An 18,448-nucleotide genomic window follows, 5' to 3' on the forward strand; every position below is an offset into this window, starting at 1 on the left:
TTTTGGCCAGCGTGTACTTCTCAGGCTGCGTTTAGAGACTTGTACCATGTAGATACATTTGATTCATAATGTCAAACAGTCCCAGTAATAGGTTCCTACTACTCTTTTTCTCTGGGATTGAGTCTGGGTTTTCATTGCTGAAATGCTGCAATAGTTTGCATTTGCAAAATGTTATGGCTAAAACAAAATGTTGCTGAGTGGCATGGTGCTATAGTAGGTAGCTGCCTCAGGGTGCATCCAGGGTCTTTGTTCAGCAAAACTTTGTGTGGGTTTCATCTTGTTTCTTCTCTGGTTTCTTCTGTGATCTCCCAAATTCATGTGGGAAGGTGGATTAGTTACATTGATCTCCCCTTAGAGGTCAATATGTGTATGCATGGTGACCCACCCCATGGGGACTCGTGTCCCATCCGGGGTGTATTCCAACCTTGCGCCAAGTGTTTTCAGGACATTGTCAGGATTGTAACCCTGACCAGGAAAAGGTCCTCACTAAAGATGTATAAACAAATGAAAGGATGTTATGGTTATTGTCATGTTTTGTGATCACCAAACTTTGCTTACTTTCTCCAGAACCACTGGGTGGAGTTCGAAATTTGCAGGTCACCGACCCAACTGCAAGCACACTGAATGTACGCTGGGACCATGCAGATGGAAATCCCCGTCACTACAAGGTTTTCTATGTGACACAACCAGGATCGGAGGAGAAAATGGTAAAAATCAGATGCTGCGTTTGTTGAAACATTCAGTATCTGTTACTTCTTTTAATTAATGCCCAGGCATGCACTATACAATGTATTGATTTTCTCTTTCCTTTTTTGCCCCTGTCATGTACACAGGAACAGGTTTCTGGTAGCACTACCTCCACTGTCCTGCGTAACTTAGATCCCAACACTGTCTACAAGGTCACGTTGTTACCCATATATGATAAAGACATAGAGGGAAAACGTCAGTCGGAGAATGGAAAGACAAGTAGGCCAATTTTCTGTTATACTGTGATTACATTTGTGATTTCTTAGGCAGACTTGCTTCAATGCTCCAAGTTTGCATCACATTAGCTCATGCTGTCCTATGTTTTGTGCAGAGCCTCTGGGTGCAGTAAAGAACATTCAGGTGACAGATCCCACTGTTAACTCTTTAAGGGTGCGTTGGGACCCAGCCGATGGTGACGTCCGTCAGTACAACGTACTTTACGTGCCTACTGCTGGAGGCTCTGAAGGCATGGTACGTGCTAAGAGCGTGCATGTAGTTTTACCCCTGACTCAGGTTCATGCAGGGCCTGATCATCATCTTAAGAATCAGAGCAGAGATTATTGATAATGCCAAACATTAATTGTAGATAATAATAATTCTGCTCATTTTTCCCTTAGTCTCAGGTGTCTGGAGTTTCAACTAACACAATTCTCAGGAACCTACAGCCAAACACAGAGTACACAATCACTGTGGTGCCAGTGTATTCAGATATGGAGGGGAAGAGAGCGTCGGAAAAAGGAAAGACAAGTGGGTATCAGTCAAGCGTTACTTTAATCTACATTACAGCATATTATACTTATTTACATAAAAACTCATGAAGATTTGGACTCTGAACCAACCATATGACAATATAATATTATCTTTTATTAAGAACCTTTGGGTGGAGTGAAGAATTTGCAGGTCACCGACCCAACCACCAGCTCCCTGAGAGTGCGCTGGGAGCCCGCTGAAGGAAACGTACGCCAGTACCGACTCTTCTATGTGCCTGCTACAGGAGGTGCAGAGGATATGGTGAGATATATAGACATCTTCTTCTTTTTGAGATTATAGCATCTCAGAGATTTCTTTACAAATCCACAATTTTGCTAAGAAAACATGAGTTGAAAGAATTGCTAGGCATTATAGTACTTTTGCATAGAAGTAGTGTGAATTCGATTTATGTACAGATTTATGGTGCACTATGAGCAACAGTGAACTACACTGAGCATAAAAATGTCAGCTAAGAATTTGAACAAAACTACAAAATGGCTGCCACTAAAAATGCTCTGCAATACAGTTAGGAGGTAATAAACTCAGACATGGAACTATATAATTATATTAACACAATAACTACAGTAGCAGCTGTAATAAATGTGACACAAGGATATTTACTTTATTGACCATTCATTATTTATTAAGTCTATCTTTAAAATACATTAGACGGATATACTAGAAGTAGAAGAATAGGCACACAATTTCTGAACAAAGTCCAAATTATTCAAATGATTTTTTTAATATAGGAGATGGCTACCAACAGGTACTACTTTCCTTAGAGGATCCTTTGTAATTAGATTTCTTGTTTATACTTGGCATATTTTGTTGACAGGAGCAAGTATCTGGAGGAACCACCAACACGGTATTGAGGAATCTTCTATCAGACACAGTCTATACTGTAACTGTGGCTCCAGTGTATCCTGAGGGAGAGGGTCTTCGCCAGTCAGAGAAGGGAAAGACACGTGAGTGAACTGGAAGAAGTTCCACATCACTGTTTGCACACTATGATGTATGATAAAGAAATGGAATTAGAAGGGCTTTTTTGTGCACCAGTAACCTCTGCCGTTTTTACAAAGGGGAAAAAATACGTTTGTGGAGAGATTAAGCTGGCTTATGTTGTCTGTCTTCCATGAGTCTGGTTGGTCTGATCATGCTCAGCATATTGGCCTCATTTTCACTCTGCATGCAATGCTTACTCAGCAAATCCCTTGTCTGGGGAAGGCTGATTGAAGAGCTCAGATTTCACTGGAGCATGAACATATAACAAATCTTGAGTTTTCTCCAGCGCCCTTCTATGCAACACTAACAGCATCAGGGAACTATGCGTTTATGTCTTCCTAAGTCCCTCATTGACAATTACACCCCAATGATTTACAACAGTACATGATCCCCTCATGTACAGTATCATATATTAGGACAGTGTTTGCCAAGTTCTCCCATGCTTTGCTATTAATATCTGTGCAGACGTTACCATGCTCAATTTACATTGCATAATACTTTATGTGCATTTGGAACAAATCCATACAATACTGTACTTGTACTCAATACCCTGTGAATGATGAATTTTTGCCTTTTGTGGATTTTGTGGCTATATCTCAAATTGGGAGTGACAATAGAGCAACATTTGTTTATAACAAGATCACGCTTGGAGTTCTGCACACAACTAGAAAACAAAAGAAACATCTGCTTCAGTTTTCAGTACAAGTACAGTGTAAATGTAGCCCCCCAGCTTTGTGTATTCCCAGCACGCATGCCATTAAAACCAATGCGACTATGTCTACTGCTTAGCTCAGCGTTTATTTCCTAGATTTATTGCTGTAACATAGCTCTAGTTCCTGTTTAAATTGGGCCAGAGCTGGATGCCCTTTTTCTTGCTCTAACGCTTAAACTATAAATAAGTTCCGTGCTTAGATTGCTGGTTTGTGGCATCTAAGGCTAGCTGTGTAATCACTTTCTATGTTGTTTCACTTTACAGTTCCTCGAACTCCACCACGGAACATCCAGGTTTACCATCCCACCCCAAACAGCCTCAACGTCCGGTGGGAGCCGGCCTCGGGGCAGGTACAGCAGTACCGTGTTGAGTATGCACCTCTCACTGGAGTCCGACCTTCTGAGTTTGTGAGTTCCTTTCTCATCATTTCTCTTCCCTCTGTCATATGTTCTACGTCAATTCAATCATATCTCAATGTCAATTTACAAAGTACTTTATTGGCATGAATGTTAGCAGACAATATTGTTAAAGCATCAAATATGGTGGAACATATTTCTCATAAGTCTCAAAAACTGTGGTGTGGTTTACAACAACATTGTGTCAGTATTGAGTCAAGGCACAGCTAATTCTCTTAACCTCTCCCAAGTCTTCTCAACTCCTCTACAGCCAGTTATAACCAATGCCTTTTTCTCTTTGCTTATAGTTTTAATAAACATACACATACACATTTTATAGTTTCCCACAGTCAGCTACGTGGTGGATTTTCATGCACAAATTATGCCTTCTCTACTTTTTCCCCCTGAATGGATTCACTGATGTACTTTTGGATTAAACAGTAAACACAGGGCCAGAAGACGGTTTGAATACAAGAAACATGCACTCAAGCACATCTGTGCAAGACATTGAGAAACGTGGGACATGTGTGCAAGTCTCAGGCTCTAAATAAGAAATAATGAGGCTGTTGGTTTTGTGATTAGAATATTCTTTGATGCAAGTCTGGATTTTGTTATAACAAAGGCCACATGGAAGTTGATTTGCTTTCATTGTCTCATGACTTTTCCACAGTGTCCATGTTTAGAGCTTTGTACTTATACCTACAGTAAGGGCCAAATGTCTGCGTCTTCTGCCAAGAACGCTTGAATTCTGTTATCTGGAATTCCCTTAACATTCATAGTTTCTGTTCAGGAATAAGTTGGTTGAAAAGGAGACTAATTGAATGTTAAATGATATTATATTTTTATATGAGCACGTGATACCGACTCAATTAGTATACACCTTTGTGAAACCTGTATTGTATTTTAAGTCAAGATAAAAACACGGTTTTGTCAAATATAAGCAAAGAATAAAGAAACGACTATATTGCGACTGTAATCCCACTATCCAGTATTACCAAAAAATGTGGCAAAAGATGAATATGAGGATTTTTAAGTATAGCTAAAAAAAACACTATAATAAGTTCTCAGTCTGAGAAATGCATATTAGAGAACAGAAAGAGGGGAAAGGCAGCTATGATAAGCGAGACACCAAGAATGTCCCTGAATTATTACCAATGTCTCTCTCTCTCTCTCTCTCTCTCTCTCTCTCTCTCTCTCTCTCTCTCTCTCTCTCTCTCTTTTATATTCATTCACATATAAGTCAGAAAACCTTTGACATGAAATAATGTTTAAAAGAAATACTACTAAAAAACCTTTTTAGTGACTCCCCCCTTTGTGTCCGAGTTCTTTCTAAGGAAACAGGAAGTTTTCCGCTGGTGCAGGCTTTTGGTTAAGCTCTAATTTAATGGCTGTTGTTAAAAGCAGTATATAAATCAAAATACTTTTAAATGTGTTACCGATTGTGAAATACTATGGAATTAAATACAACTGGACATGCTCTGACTGGAAAGTATTCAGTGATGGTATTTGTGATGTGTTGTGGAATTATAAAAAAAAAAGGAATTTTTAAAAAAAAAAAAGTATTTTATTCCTTAACTTAATACTAACAGTGTTTCAAACAGTTCACAGTTAACACCTTTTATCTTTTCTCTTATGACCATATCTTGTTGTATACCACCCACAAAGCAATTTCCTCTACCTACATATATTATAGCAGCTTTTTTTTTTATAATAAAAGCTTGATGCTTTTATTATAGCATTGTGTTATAAATAAAATGTGACTGTAATTACAGTCTGTAGTTTGAGCCGCTGTTGTAGAACGCCTTCTGACCAATCTGATTGAAGAATTCAACATAGCTGTGGAGAAAATTTAATAAAGCCCTTTTATTTGTTTATAAATAACTACATAGCAGTTCATGGTTGTTCACTCGGACTTACTACTTACAACCTACTGCGCCCGAGACCCGCACGCCATGTGCTCTTTTTAGTGTGTAGTGAAATACGGGCCGTCATGGGTCTAATACACATCTGTATTCCCTGTGATGCAATGATTCACAGATAAAAAGGGTACTCATCAGATGGAGTGATAATCCTGCTGGTTGTTGACAGGTACATGATGGGATTCCCCACAGCTGTGAAACACCAGCAGCAGATGTGTTTAGACTTGAATGGGAGGTGAACCCCAGGCCCGCTCATACCAACAGCAGCCGTCCAAACCGTTACGTCAAGGAGAATGCTATTTAGCATTTAACCCATGGCAGCCTTTGTTTACATTACACATCTATCTGAAGATGTCCTTTTGCTCTGCTAATCTAAACAGGGGTTTTTATGATGAGGTCATTATTTAGATTTGCGTTTGTCAGATTAGTGATGTCCACAGAACTGTTTTAAGTAGGATGCACTTAAGTGTGCTCATCTGCATGTCATCTACATGACGGTCCTTTCTGTGAAGGTTTTGGTTCCTGGAAACATCAACAACGCATTCCTGGACCAACTCGTCCCCGACACACCGTACTCCGTCAATGTCTTGGCACTGTATGCTGATGGAAATGGACCACCAGTCAAAGGAAATGGAAAAACATGTGAGCTAAACTTTATGATTATACTATCAACACAGCGTTTCTAACGCTGGCAGGATGCAGGAACATGACAGAATCAGTCATTTGTTATGTATGAAGTTTGTTTGTACATCTTAGTGTGTGAAGTACGCTAACAGTGAGCAATGTCCATTTCAGTGCCACGTGCCGGGCCCAGGAACCTGCGTGTGTTTGACGCCACCACAAGCACGCTCAGTATCGGCTGGGATCATGCCGAAGGACCTGTAATGCAGTACAAAATTACATATGCCCCACTAAATGGAGACCCCATTACCGAGTTTGTAAGTATTGCTTTTATGTAGATTATTATTACACTATTTTTCTTTATCACTTTAACACACTATCAGAGACTACATGTACTATACATTCGTATTATAATGTGTAGCATAATCCATTATAAGTGCACATGACACATATAGACATGCAGTATGCTCATGTTGCTGGTTTTGTGAGTATTTCTACACAATATCACTGTCGTTTCCACACCAACCTCTCGTCTTTAATCAACAATAGCAAAATATCATGTTACCATGAAATATCTCAATCCTAACGATCTTCCTAAATGTGTCAGCTCTCTATAAAAACAATATATAAATATATATAACTCAGTATTACAAAATATATCAACAGAGCTTACAATACCAGGATTTAGTTTTTTTTTTTCTTCAGCCATTAAATGTTTGAAGCATTAATATTCTTAATAGATTAAATGAACAAGGCTAACAAATGCCACACTGACATTATGCTTTATAGCCATTGAGCCAGTGAACATGAAAGCAGAGAATGTTATTCTCCGACCTGAGCAGCTGGTGTAATGTTATTTCAGCTTCTGTTAGAAACAAAAACCCACAAATGAAGTAGAAATGAATCAATTCTTTTAAGTAACTGTTGAGGGAAATTATTATTGTGGAGTTCTCTAGCCATCAACCTCTAATTCTTTTTTTTTTTTACTGGCTTGAGATTCACACTGGACCATGTGTTGGTGATGAATGCCTAAGAGATTTGTTTGAAGTGGGGTTTTTCGGTAGAGCTCAACAGATGATGCTTTACTTCAAGCATCACTTCAGAAGCTTATCATTTGAATAAAATCACTCAATCTTGGTTTTTATAAGCATAAATTCCATCTAAGATCCATATGTTTGTCCACAGACTGCTGTTCCTGGAAATAGAAACATTGCCACCCTCCAAAATCTTCTCCCTGATACTCCTTACAACATCACGGTACAGGCCATCTATGCTGACGGCCAGGGAGGGTCTCTGGTTGGAAATGGAAAGACACGTAAGTGAGACTTAAAGAAATCTGTATGATCTTTCCTATTCTCTTTCTTTCTTTCTTTCTTTCTTTCTTTCTTTCTTTCTTTCTTTCTTTCTTTCTTTCTTTCTTTCTTTCTTTCTTTCTTTCTTTCTTTCTGTCCTCCTCTGTCTCGCTGTTAATAAAACAAATAAAATCCAGCTTGCCTTGTTACTGAAAAATCTGCAAAATATCATGGAATAGCTGACGGCAGATGTTCCTCTAAACCACTTTATTTTCTAGGCCACGTTTAGTTTCATTGAAAGAGATACCGAGCAACGTCTTATTTAAAATTCTGATTATTTTTTTGCTTTATAATATGACAAATTGTCTATGTGATGATTCCAAAGCTTGTCCTTTTTTTTTAAATTTTGCAATGCTTTTAATCCAAAAATATATTTGTTTATAATTCTGCATAAATGGAACGTGTGTCTGTTTGGGTGCAACGCAAGTTCAGCATTGAATTTCTTTGTTGATTCATGCCACAGTTGTGATTAATGGACCATATGAAAATAGACGCTCATGGCTTTAAGTATCTGTAGTTGTAGAATTTCTGTTTCTATCCTACTAGGGGAAATGTATTCATTCATACAGTTATTTTCTCCACACAAATGTTTCTATCTTCAAAGTAAATGCTGAAATTAAACCTATTTCTGCTCTCTGAGATACCACAAGCGCTCGTTCATAAGCAAGTGTTACTTTCAAAATCCCATCAGAGGTAAAAACAAAGTCAACAATGTCTTGACTTATTTTATATCAGAATTCTGTCTATAAAATCGTTCGTTTGTTAATACTGATTGAAATTGTTAACTAAGTCGATTTCCATTACCCCAGTAGAATTAAGCACCAGTGTATTAGTAGAAAAGAAAAAAACATTCTTTTAAATTTAGCAACCTGTCTGAGCCTGATTTCTGATAGGATGCAGGATGCTATTTGAACAGTAAATGTCATTGTGAGTTTGAATATATTGGCATGTAATAGTGTTATGCCTGGCACTTCATACTGTATTGTAGCTACCTTGGTGAAACCACGGTGAAAATAAAATAAATCTAGTCTAAACATACATATTCCCTATGAAGACAGCATAAACACGGTGCAGAAAAATCATGTGGACCCGATCAGTAGCGGCTCCGGGCCGTGCCAAGCCAATAAGGATTTCTTTACCCAATGGAACTGAGTCATGCTTTAGTGTGCTTTCTCTGGGTAATTTGGCGGAAGGGATTCAGAACTGAGGTATTTCTCTGCTGTATGCTTTGGACCAACAGTTGGCCTGCTGGAGCCTCGAAACCTTCGCGTGTCAGATGAATGGTACACACGTTTCCGTGTGGCCTGGGACCCTGCTCCAGCTCCGGTGCTTGGGTACAAACTCGTCTATCAGCCCACAGGTACGTTTCAATCTCTTTCTCTTCCTACCAAATACACCTGTAATAACAATTATGTGTTCTTGTATAAAACTGATTGCATTTGTCATCACAAAAGGTGCGTTCATGCTCACACATCCAAGAGTGATACCTTATACTGTCTATACCACTAAATTTGTACATATAAACTTCAAGATGTCTCATTTAAACAGATTAATCTATTATCAATGTAATGGTGGAACACATAGACAACAAAACAATGACACAAAACAATAAAACAGCACAAACACACAAAACCTCATGGTTTATATTTTTTTGCAAAGTTTGCGAATGCATAAATAGGAAAATAAACAGCATGTATGAAAATTGTGTATGCAAGTGTCATGATAGACTTTCTGTGATTCGGGCTTCTCAGATAAGGATGAGACGCTGGAGGTGTTTGTCGGTGATATTACCTCATATACTCTTCACAACCTGCTACCTGGCACAACTTACGATGTCAAAGTGTACGCTCAGTATGACGCTGGTGTAAGCGAAGCACTCACAGGACAAGGAACAACACGTATGTGAATCTTTAATCATAACACGGTTCTCAAGACAAAGTAAGAACTTTGTAAGTCAGTACAGTAAACGTTACGGTGGTGTTAGAAGTGGGACACACTTTCATGTTAAGACAGTTTTAGATTGGTCTGGGAAACAACGAAGAAAATATGATGCTTTTATTTTTTCTGGATTGATGGCATGCCCAACATGACATGAGTTTATTCATGGTTCTTCAGTGGTTATTCAAGATTAATGCATGAATGAATGAATGAATGAATGGAGGCCAAAATCCTTAACAGGTGTTCACTGTGCTCATTATAAACTGCTTTGACATGAAAAACAAATGTGGATAAAAATAAAATTCTACTATACACCTTAATCTAAAGAAGCAGGAAAGCAATGTTAGGAGAAGTAGTTTTAGAAGGAAAATCATTTTCTTTTCTCTGTCTATCTCTTCTCAGTCTACCTCAATGTGACCAACCTGGAAACATACAACGTTGGCTATGACCGGTTCTGCGTCAAGTGGACACCTCACCGTGGTGCAACTTCTTACAGGATCAGGCTGAATCCTCTGGATCGTGAGTCACACAGACCACTTTGACGTGTATTTCGATCATGTCCAGATCATTTGGTTTAATTTACCCCCCCTTGTTTGTATAAATAGTTAAAGTTGTTTGTCGATCGTTGCCGAAGCGACCCGTTTCTGTTGCCTTTTATTGTGTCATCAGTCTCCTGGAATGACAACACGTCAGTCGCCTGGACCGAATGTTTATCCTCTGTGTTTTTCTTCGTTTATTCTCTGTCAAAGACGTATGTAGAATAAACTCGACCACCGAGTTTTAATCGATTTGGACAGGCTAGAAAGTTTGGTTTCTTTCCTTAAATCCATCTGGTTCTTATTCACACATAGATTAAGGGTGTTTAGTCAAAAAAAACAAAAAGACCAGGACATAGGAGGATATCCACACTATCGGCCCATTCGGCAAATTCCTGAGAGTTAAACAATGACCCAAAGCACATCTTCGAGACACAGAAGAAAGTGCCAATATGGCTGAGACATAAAAAATAAAATCAATTCGCCACAAAGATCTGTGACTAATAAGAAACACACATGGTCTGGGGTTTAAGAAGGTGTTCCTAGGCATCACATGATGTTTTACTAAAGAATCACACTGTGGTTAATAACATTATGTGAGAAAGGAAGAGCTGGGTTTAGATTAAATCAGGACAGTACACAGCATAGGTCCTAAAGCCAGGGTCTGCAAGTTAGACTCACATATGAATATATTACCTGAATAATATATATAATAATATATGTGAGCATTGATTTCAGTGAAGTAGGAAGACATTAGTATCTTAAAATTAAATTTAGAGTCTAGTCAATTTGACTTTGTAATAGAATAGTGTCCAGTGGATTTTTAGTGTGATCCTATAAAATGCAGTTAAGAGTCAAGAGTTTTTAACACTAAAACATTCTACATCGTGTGCACTGACTTTTTAAAGAGAGAGAGAAAGATATAGACTGAAAGTGGTCTATAAGCTAGTGCTCACAGGGGCAAGATGAATAGTGTAACCAAAATTCAATTCGGGGAAGTCGTGGCCTAATGGTTAGAGAGTTTGACTCCTAACCCTAAGGTTGTTGGTTTGAGTCTCGGGCTGGCAATACCACGACTGAGGTGCCCTTGAGCAAGGCACAGAACCCCCCAAAACTGCTACCCGGGCGCCGCAGCATAAATGGCGGCTCACTGCTCCGAGTGTGTGTTGGTGTGTGTGTGTGTTCACTGCTCTGTGTGCACACTTTGGATGGGGTAAATGCAGAGAACGAATTCTGAGTATGGGTCACCGTACTTAGCCGTATGTCACGTCACGTGACTCACTTAAATTCAAACAATGCAGTTTGCTACAGTTGACATAATACGTAACACCGAAACTTTACTGTTTAATTTGCAAAGAAATTCAGCTTCAGATTTGCTTCAGCACAACTTGTTTTCCGGTTGCTGATATTAGTCACATCACTGTACATTGTACAGAAAAAGCCATGCAAAGGAACAAAACATTGACTTATCTGTCAAATCGCAACTTTTTTTTAATCACTGGTCACTTAAAATAGGTATTCAACAGAAATGAAAGCATACAGGAGAAGACTATACGATGTACAATGGCTGAAATTGATGTTTAAACTCAAACATATATACAGTATATGTAAAGAAATAGAATGTGACACAAAATAAACAAAATATATACCTTATTATATATAACTGCATTTTTTTTCTAGATATGCAGTTGCTATAGTAGCCAGCAATTATGTTTCTTTCTTTGGTATAATGTGTTTCCAGGGCACATTGGTGGCTTTAATCTAACCGTATATAAGATATTTACAGTACACAAGCCTATAAATGAAATATTTTATGTACGTATGATGCATCATTGTATTATTTTTCTTAGTTTAAATGAAAGATTAGTCTTGATAACTGATCTAACTGAATATTGGATGTCATCCGATATTTAGACCCTCGGTGCAATGTGAGAAGCGTTCCTGTTGAAGAGTTGTTGCCGGTGCTCATGTTATTTTGTTTGGTCTGATGTTGCAGCATCTGCTAAAGGTCAGCAGGAGACCACCATCACAGCTGCGCAGAGTCAGTACTGCTTTGACGGCTTGAGTCCTGACTCTCTATATAGCGCTACTGTGTTTGTACAAACTCCCAATCTGGAAGGACCTGGAGTCAGCACCAAGGAGCGTACATGTACGTATCATACGCTTTTACTTTTCACACTGATTTTTATGATCCAGAAAAAAAAGCTTATCCATCTGCTTCGGTTTCTTACAGTGGTAAAGCCAACGCCGGTGCCGACTCTTCCTCCTACTCCTCCTCCTCCACCGACCATTCCTCCTGGTTGGGCAGGTCAGCACTCCTTTATTCTTCTATACATACTGAATATACAGTACTTAAAAACTGCACTGTATGGATAGATTTCAGTTTAACAATGCTTTTATGCACATCAAACCAAGAACAGGGAGTGAATGTGGATATGGAGCATCATAAAAGTACAACAAAATATGATGTTGATTGATTCTAAACTGGTGGCTATGAGCTTCCCTTACGTCTTAACAGCGTTTCCCAAAAACAACTAAATATGTTGGCTGATCAAACGCCCATGGAAAATTGAATCAGTTTACTTTTTGGCTGAACTGTTCCTTAAACATACATGTCTAGAGCTACTCAGCCACTGAGACTGAGCAGACAGTTGTCAATTTGGCATTTATCTGAGTGGAACATGGTCAGAATGAGCTGTCCTGTGTCCAAGATGGATGTACATTTGTCAGGATCGAATATCTCCGTGGCGTGCTTGCAGTGTATAAACACCGTCTGCTGTGGCAGCTATTGGAAAAAAAATATATGCTGCTGGAGTAATATACCTAAAGTCACGTCCAAATGGAGTGGCTTGCCTCAACCAAAGTGTTGTAAATAAACTGTTTTGACTGGACAAAGAATTAATTGTGTTAAAATACAGATGGTTTAGCAGGATGTTAGCATGACCTCAGAAGTGATTCGGTTGAGCAAAAAAAGGGTTACTAATTTTTCACTCATTCACTGAGTGACCTTTAAAAGATTACAGTGTGAGTGACTTGGGTTACTGAGAGAAAGAGCATGTCAAGCTGTGAGGATTCAAACTTACTTAGGTAAAAGCTTTTGGACAGGTGTAATCAGTATCAATTTAATACCTTGGACCATAGCTCTCGTCCAATAAACATGGAATTCAGCTTTTTTTTACTGAAACTGGACAAACACCAAGTCTACACTGGAGTCTTTTCAAATCCTGTTTCTTTTCTCAATCTAAGTTCTGCCCATGTTTAACCGTGAAGGCCATATGCTGGAAGGCATATCTGTTTCCACTTCATGCATGTTGCTCAGTTCAGGTGTTAAGGGAGACCAGAAAGTGTTTTACACAATCTGAGAATGCACGCAATGGTGTATGGGTAGTATTTGGGCAATTCTGCATCGCTGCAGTGCATCAGGCAAACATTATCTTGTAAAATATTGCCAGTTTTCTTCTGAGTGAAACAGCTATTAAATCTCTCCGACTTTTCCGGTGATCAAGTGTTCTGCTGCTTTTGTTTGTTTTCACATAAAAGCTTGATCGATTAAAGGCATAATTGCAATGTGTAGTGTCAATGCCTTTGTTTGTAGAACTTTTTTTTTTTCTGAATGTCTGCCTCTAATTAGACAGCACAAGCTTTGTGTAGGTCTTTATGAAAGAGCCTGAGTAATGAACTGTGGCACTGAAACTGAACGACTTTGTTTTTCTGCTTCAGTGTGCAAAGGTGCCAAGGCAGATGTTGTGTTCCTTATTGATGGTTCATGGAGCATCGGTGAAGATAGCTTCCACAAAGTACGGCAGTTTATCTTCAGTATCATGGGAGCTTTTGATGTCATTGGCCCATCAGGAATGCAGGTATGGACAAACTTTCCAGGAAGCCTTTAAGCCTGAAAACAAATGCTTCTTCCAGAAGCTCTGGAATAGTTGCACAAAAAATTGAAGCCAATTTTGCCTAATACTGGATTGTGTGAAGTTTTCATGTTCAGACTGTGCTTTATGGGTTTCCTCTGGGTACTCCAGTTTCCTCCCCAGTACACACATTTGTTATAGGTTGATGGCCATCTCTAAACTCTCTGTAATGTGTGAATCGGTGTGTGTGTGTGTGTGTGTGTGTGTGTGTGTGTGTGTGTGTGTGTGTGTGTGTGTGATATTGCGTTGGCAGGCCATACTTCGTGTCAGGGATAGATTCCAGGTTTCACATGACCCTATACATATCTCTCTCTCTCTCTCTCTCTCTCTCTCTCTCTCTCTCTCTCTATATATATATATATATATATATATATATATATATATATATATATATATATATATATATATATATATCTCAAAATGTATGCAAACACATGGCTTATAATAAGCTCATTGGTTTAGGGGTTTGAGTTCGGATAAGAGATAGCTTAAAGTCTAAAGCAAAGTAGCTGTTTTTTGCTGTTGGTCATTAGTATATATATATAGATATATAAAAAAAAAACAAGAACCTTGGGGTAACATAGTACATGGCATATATTTGGACCATGCATTGAGCTTCAATTAAAAAAAAGTTTAAGATAAATGCTGAAAAATGCTGAAACTGTGACCATAGTGCTAACAGATAGCAGCCATTAAAGGGTCAAGCTAAGAAAGATTGGTCTTGGGATCAATAAGTGTATTACATAGTGTGTACTACATTTGAAACCATGAAAACAAAATAATCAAGGATGGTTTGTCATAGAAGTATATCTCATCTTTAAAGTCTTTATTATTACAATGGTAACATGAAGCTCTGCCAAGAAAAAAAAACATAATCAGGATCAGATTGATGTGTCCTATTTCTAGACATGAACTATTCATTAACTATTCATGAACATCAAACGGAATTTTATTTAGCCAATTCTTCACAAATATCAATTTTCGATTCGGATTTATTGATCACTTCTCTGTGTATGTGCCAGGTTGCTTTTGTTCAGTACAGCGACGATGCCAGGACTGAGTTCAGACTGAACAGTTACGATGATAAAGGCACTGCTCTGTCAGCTCTGCAGCTCATCCGCTACAAGGGAGGAAACACAAAGACAGGTGCTGTGCATTTTCCAGTAATCCTCAGCTACACTATTACACTATCGCTGTCTACCTTATTTCTCATACTGTGCTCTGTAATCTAAAATGAAGACCTGATCGATTATACCAGAACAATATTATGACAATGTGATGTTATTCGCACATATGGGGGACTCGAGTCATATGACTTGACTCGAGTCAGACTTAAGTCGCAAATTTGAGACTTGAGACTTGCTGGACAAATATTAAAAAAAGACTTTGACTTGACATTCATGACTTACTTTTGACTTGCACATGTGTGACCTCTGTATTTGCACCCGCTGTACTTTTCTACCACCGATATTGGATAGGAGGATGAAATAGAGTTTTTTTTTGTTTGTTATTTATTTATTTATTTATTAATTAAGACTTTTGTGAGTAACTTCATAGTTAGGATAATAGTCAACATACAATAAGGACCATCTGTGTATTTGCTGTGCAGGCGTTGCTTTGAAATACATGTATGACAGAGTGATCACGTCAGACAGTGGAATGAGGAGGAATGTCCCGAAGGTGGTGGTGGCTGTTACTGATGGACGGTCTCAGGATGAAGTGCAGAAAAATGCTGCCAGGCTGCAACATGCTGGTGAGTCCTAGTCATTTTACTCACAACCCAGATTACCCAATTACAGCCTGGGCCATGGCAAGATATTACATGTCAATGGGGTTGCTATTACTTTTTTTAAAAAACAGCAGGTACTGCTAAAAATTTGTTTACAATTTTTTTACATGCATTTTTTGGTGTATCTAAATGACTAAATTTATCCATACATACAAGTGTATAAGGACATAACTAATCTTATGGTCAAATAGTATGTTAAAATGATGTCGTATTAGTTAATTCACAGCACCTTCTCTGTACATACTGTTGTATGAACACATTAAATCATTGCTATTATTATTATATTATTTATTAAAAGTGAATTGGAAGTTATTTGTTATTTAATTCAGTTGAGTTTTATTTGTCCAGTGCTTTAAAACACGATGCTATTACAAAACATGAAGCTTTTCTGAAATCTTTACTATTATTCTAAATATTCTAAAAGCTTTAATACTTTTATTTACATTTGTATTTTCTTTTTAAACCCTAACACAATCCAGCAATTAGCAACTGATCCTTCTGGAATATTTTACTTGGAATTCATTCATTTAAAAAAAAAATAATAATAATAATCTACATAAAATTTTTGATGATCAGTGTAGTGGTGTGACCCCTAGGTGTGTTCTGTTATTCAGGTTACAGTGTGTTTGTGGTTGGAGTGGCTGATGTGGACTTCGTCGAGCTTCAGAACATCGCCAGCAAGCCAAGCGAACGCCATGTTTTCATAGTGGATGACTTTGATGCCTTTGCCACGATACAAGACAACCTGGTGACATTCATCTGTGAGACTGCGTCTTCCTGTAAGTCTAAAATTCCCAAAAGTCCATTTTTCCATTTTATTGAAAGCAATACCAATAAAAATGTGCTTCCATAGTCATAGTTGTATATGTATTCTAAGGTATCAAAGTTAGTATTAATTCAAATATTATGATAAGATTGTATTTGAAAATTTTTTAATGCAGGTGATTAGTTTTTATTACACTTTATTCATTATTGAACATTATTGTTTTCTTATTCCTCTCACAGCTTGTCCTCTGATCTATGTGAACGGTTTCACATCTCCAGGTACAGATAATAAACATAATTATATTTATAGCATTATATACCCATACAGGATGACTTTTAAAACCATTAAAGCATTTGAAGTGTAAAATAATGTTTCGTGCTTTAAACCAAAGCACTTTGCAAAAAACAGATTAAAAATAATCTAGAAATTTGTTCAAATATTGTAGATTCTACTACAAATATAATCTAATACGGTATACAGTGTGGTGATGATCATTTTAAATAGTCGGCCGTTAAATATTTGTATTTTTGAAGCAAAAAAACGAGTGCAGTTTCTCAGGACTTTTGTTTCAACAGTCAGTTCAAATATTTTCTGCATATCCCTTTTTCCATCTTGCTTCAATAATTTATTATTGTCCACATTCTCGCAGGCTTCCGAATGCTCGAGGCGTTCAATCTGACTGAAAAGATGTACGCATCAGTTAAGGGTGTATCAATGGAGCCGGGCTCGTTCAACAGCTATACAGCCTACAGGCTCCATAAAGATGCCTTCATCAGTCAGCCTTCAGTGTAAGTTCTTTACACCTATATGTATGCTGTCTTATTGGTATAAAGCCTGGGGATCACATTTCCTTTCATTTTTAGTAGGAATTGTAAATCATATCTGCATGTCATGGAATAAAAAACAAAATTTAAATTTCTATTCTCATCCCATGATTATAATCTATATTATCTAAATAAAATCTAAAATCTTAACACAGGTTTATAAGCATTATGGCCAAATTTGGCTTTAATCCAAAACATTAGATTGTAAATAAAATAGTATTTAAAAGGTGAAAGTGTGCTTACTGTTTTGTTTTTTCTCGTAGGTGAGCCATGTCGTGTTTTGTGATTGCTGAAGCTTTCGCAGGTTAAATTAGGGTTTATAAGTCGATTATATTTGTTTAATCAGGGACCAATCAGTGACCTGGCATTTTTCAAATTATCACACACATTTTATTGGTTTACCCAAAAAGAGAAATAAAGCTAGTCCCATTCTTGAGTTCTTTGAGGCCTTCTGTATCCTTAGTCTAACAAAACGCCACTAATGATGTTCCTTACATGTGATAAATAGTGTTGGCATCAAGGCAATTGCAGATGTAAATACAGCTTGTTGCCGAAACTATGCCATTAGAGGATGACGGAGCGCTTTCAGTTTTGTTGTTCTAAACTTGACATGACATGTCTCGCCCAGCAGCTCTCAGTTAAGCTGTTAGACCTCAGTGCTATCTAAAGAGGTTTGTGGGATTTATGGTACCCTGTTAAAGTCAATCCTGACAGGTGCTGTTAAAGGGCTTCGTTTTCCTCAAGTCTCAGCGTCAGTCACACAAAAGCTTCCCAAAGCATTCTATTTCACTTCTCTTCCACAAATCTATCATCTTTTTATCATATACACTGCAGTTTAAAAATATATCCAGTAACTTTGTACCGGAATTGGATTTTAAATCGCCCTTTGGGAATGTCTTAGAATTGGACACTGGAAAGCTAATGTGAAAACAGGCTCCTAGATCTGTTATCTGTTATTCCTTTATATAAATGTATCAGCCATGCTCCGAGACTCAGTCATCTAGCCATCACAATTCAGCCTTTTGCTCAAATTCCTCACGCTTGCCAACACATTTACTTAGAGAACTAACCTTTATCTAGCTGCCCTAAAATAATACAGGTGAAAGTCTAATGAGACAATCAGCATTATTCACTCTCAGTGGTGTTTGTGGTTTATTTAATTATTCACTGATAAATTAGTATT

The 18,448-nt window shown here is 37.8% G+C and overlaps 1 protein-coding gene across 3 annotated transcripts in view; it reads left to right on the forward strand.

Moving 5' to 3' along the window:
• Nucleotides 1-18,448, forward strand: part of col12a1b (collagen, type XII, alpha 1b) — a 75,557-nt gene that overhangs the window by 40,659 nt on the left and 16,450 nt on the right. For all 3 annotated transcript variants that reach the window (XM_047801629.1, XM_047801627.1, XM_047801628.1), the window contains 21 exons: nt 568-707; nt 834-966; nt 1,079-1,218; nt 1,365-1,494; nt 1,619-1,758; nt 2,333-2,462; nt 3,476-3,618; nt 6,038-6,167; nt 6,321-6,463; nt 7,332-7,461; nt 8,739-8,858; nt 9,250-9,396; nt 9,839-9,955; nt 11,969-12,121; nt 12,206-12,280; nt 13,693-13,832; nt 14,909-15,032; nt 15,496-15,639; nt 16,290-16,454; nt 16,681-16,719; nt 17,091-17,229. In XM_047801629.1, the coding sequence (XP_047657585.1) occupies nt 568-707; nt 834-966; nt 1,079-1,218; nt 1,365-1,494; nt 1,619-1,758; nt 2,333-2,462; nt 3,476-3,618; nt 6,038-6,167; nt 6,321-6,463; nt 7,332-7,461; nt 8,739-8,858; nt 9,250-9,396; nt 9,839-9,955; nt 11,969-12,121; nt 12,206-12,280; nt 13,693-13,832; nt 14,909-15,032; nt 15,496-15,639; nt 16,290-16,454; nt 16,681-16,719; nt 17,091-17,229 (2,722 nt within the window). The remainder of the gene's footprint in view (nt 1-567; nt 708-833; nt 967-1,078; nt 1,219-1,364; nt 1,495-1,618; nt 1,759-2,332; nt 2,463-3,475; nt 3,619-6,037; nt 6,168-6,320; nt 6,464-7,331; nt 7,462-8,738; nt 8,859-9,249; nt 9,397-9,838; nt 9,956-11,968; nt 12,122-12,205; nt 12,281-13,692; nt 13,833-14,908; nt 15,033-15,495; nt 15,640-16,289; nt 16,455-16,680; nt 16,720-17,090; nt 17,230-18,448) is intronic.

This window comes from Tachysurus fulvidraco, chromosome 16, assembly GCF_022655615.1.
Source record: "Tachysurus fulvidraco isolate hzauxx_2018 chromosome 16, HZAU_PFXX_2.0, whole genome shotgun sequence".
NCBI lineage: Eukaryota > Metazoa > Chordata > Actinopteri > Siluriformes > Bagridae > Tachysurus > Tachysurus fulvidraco.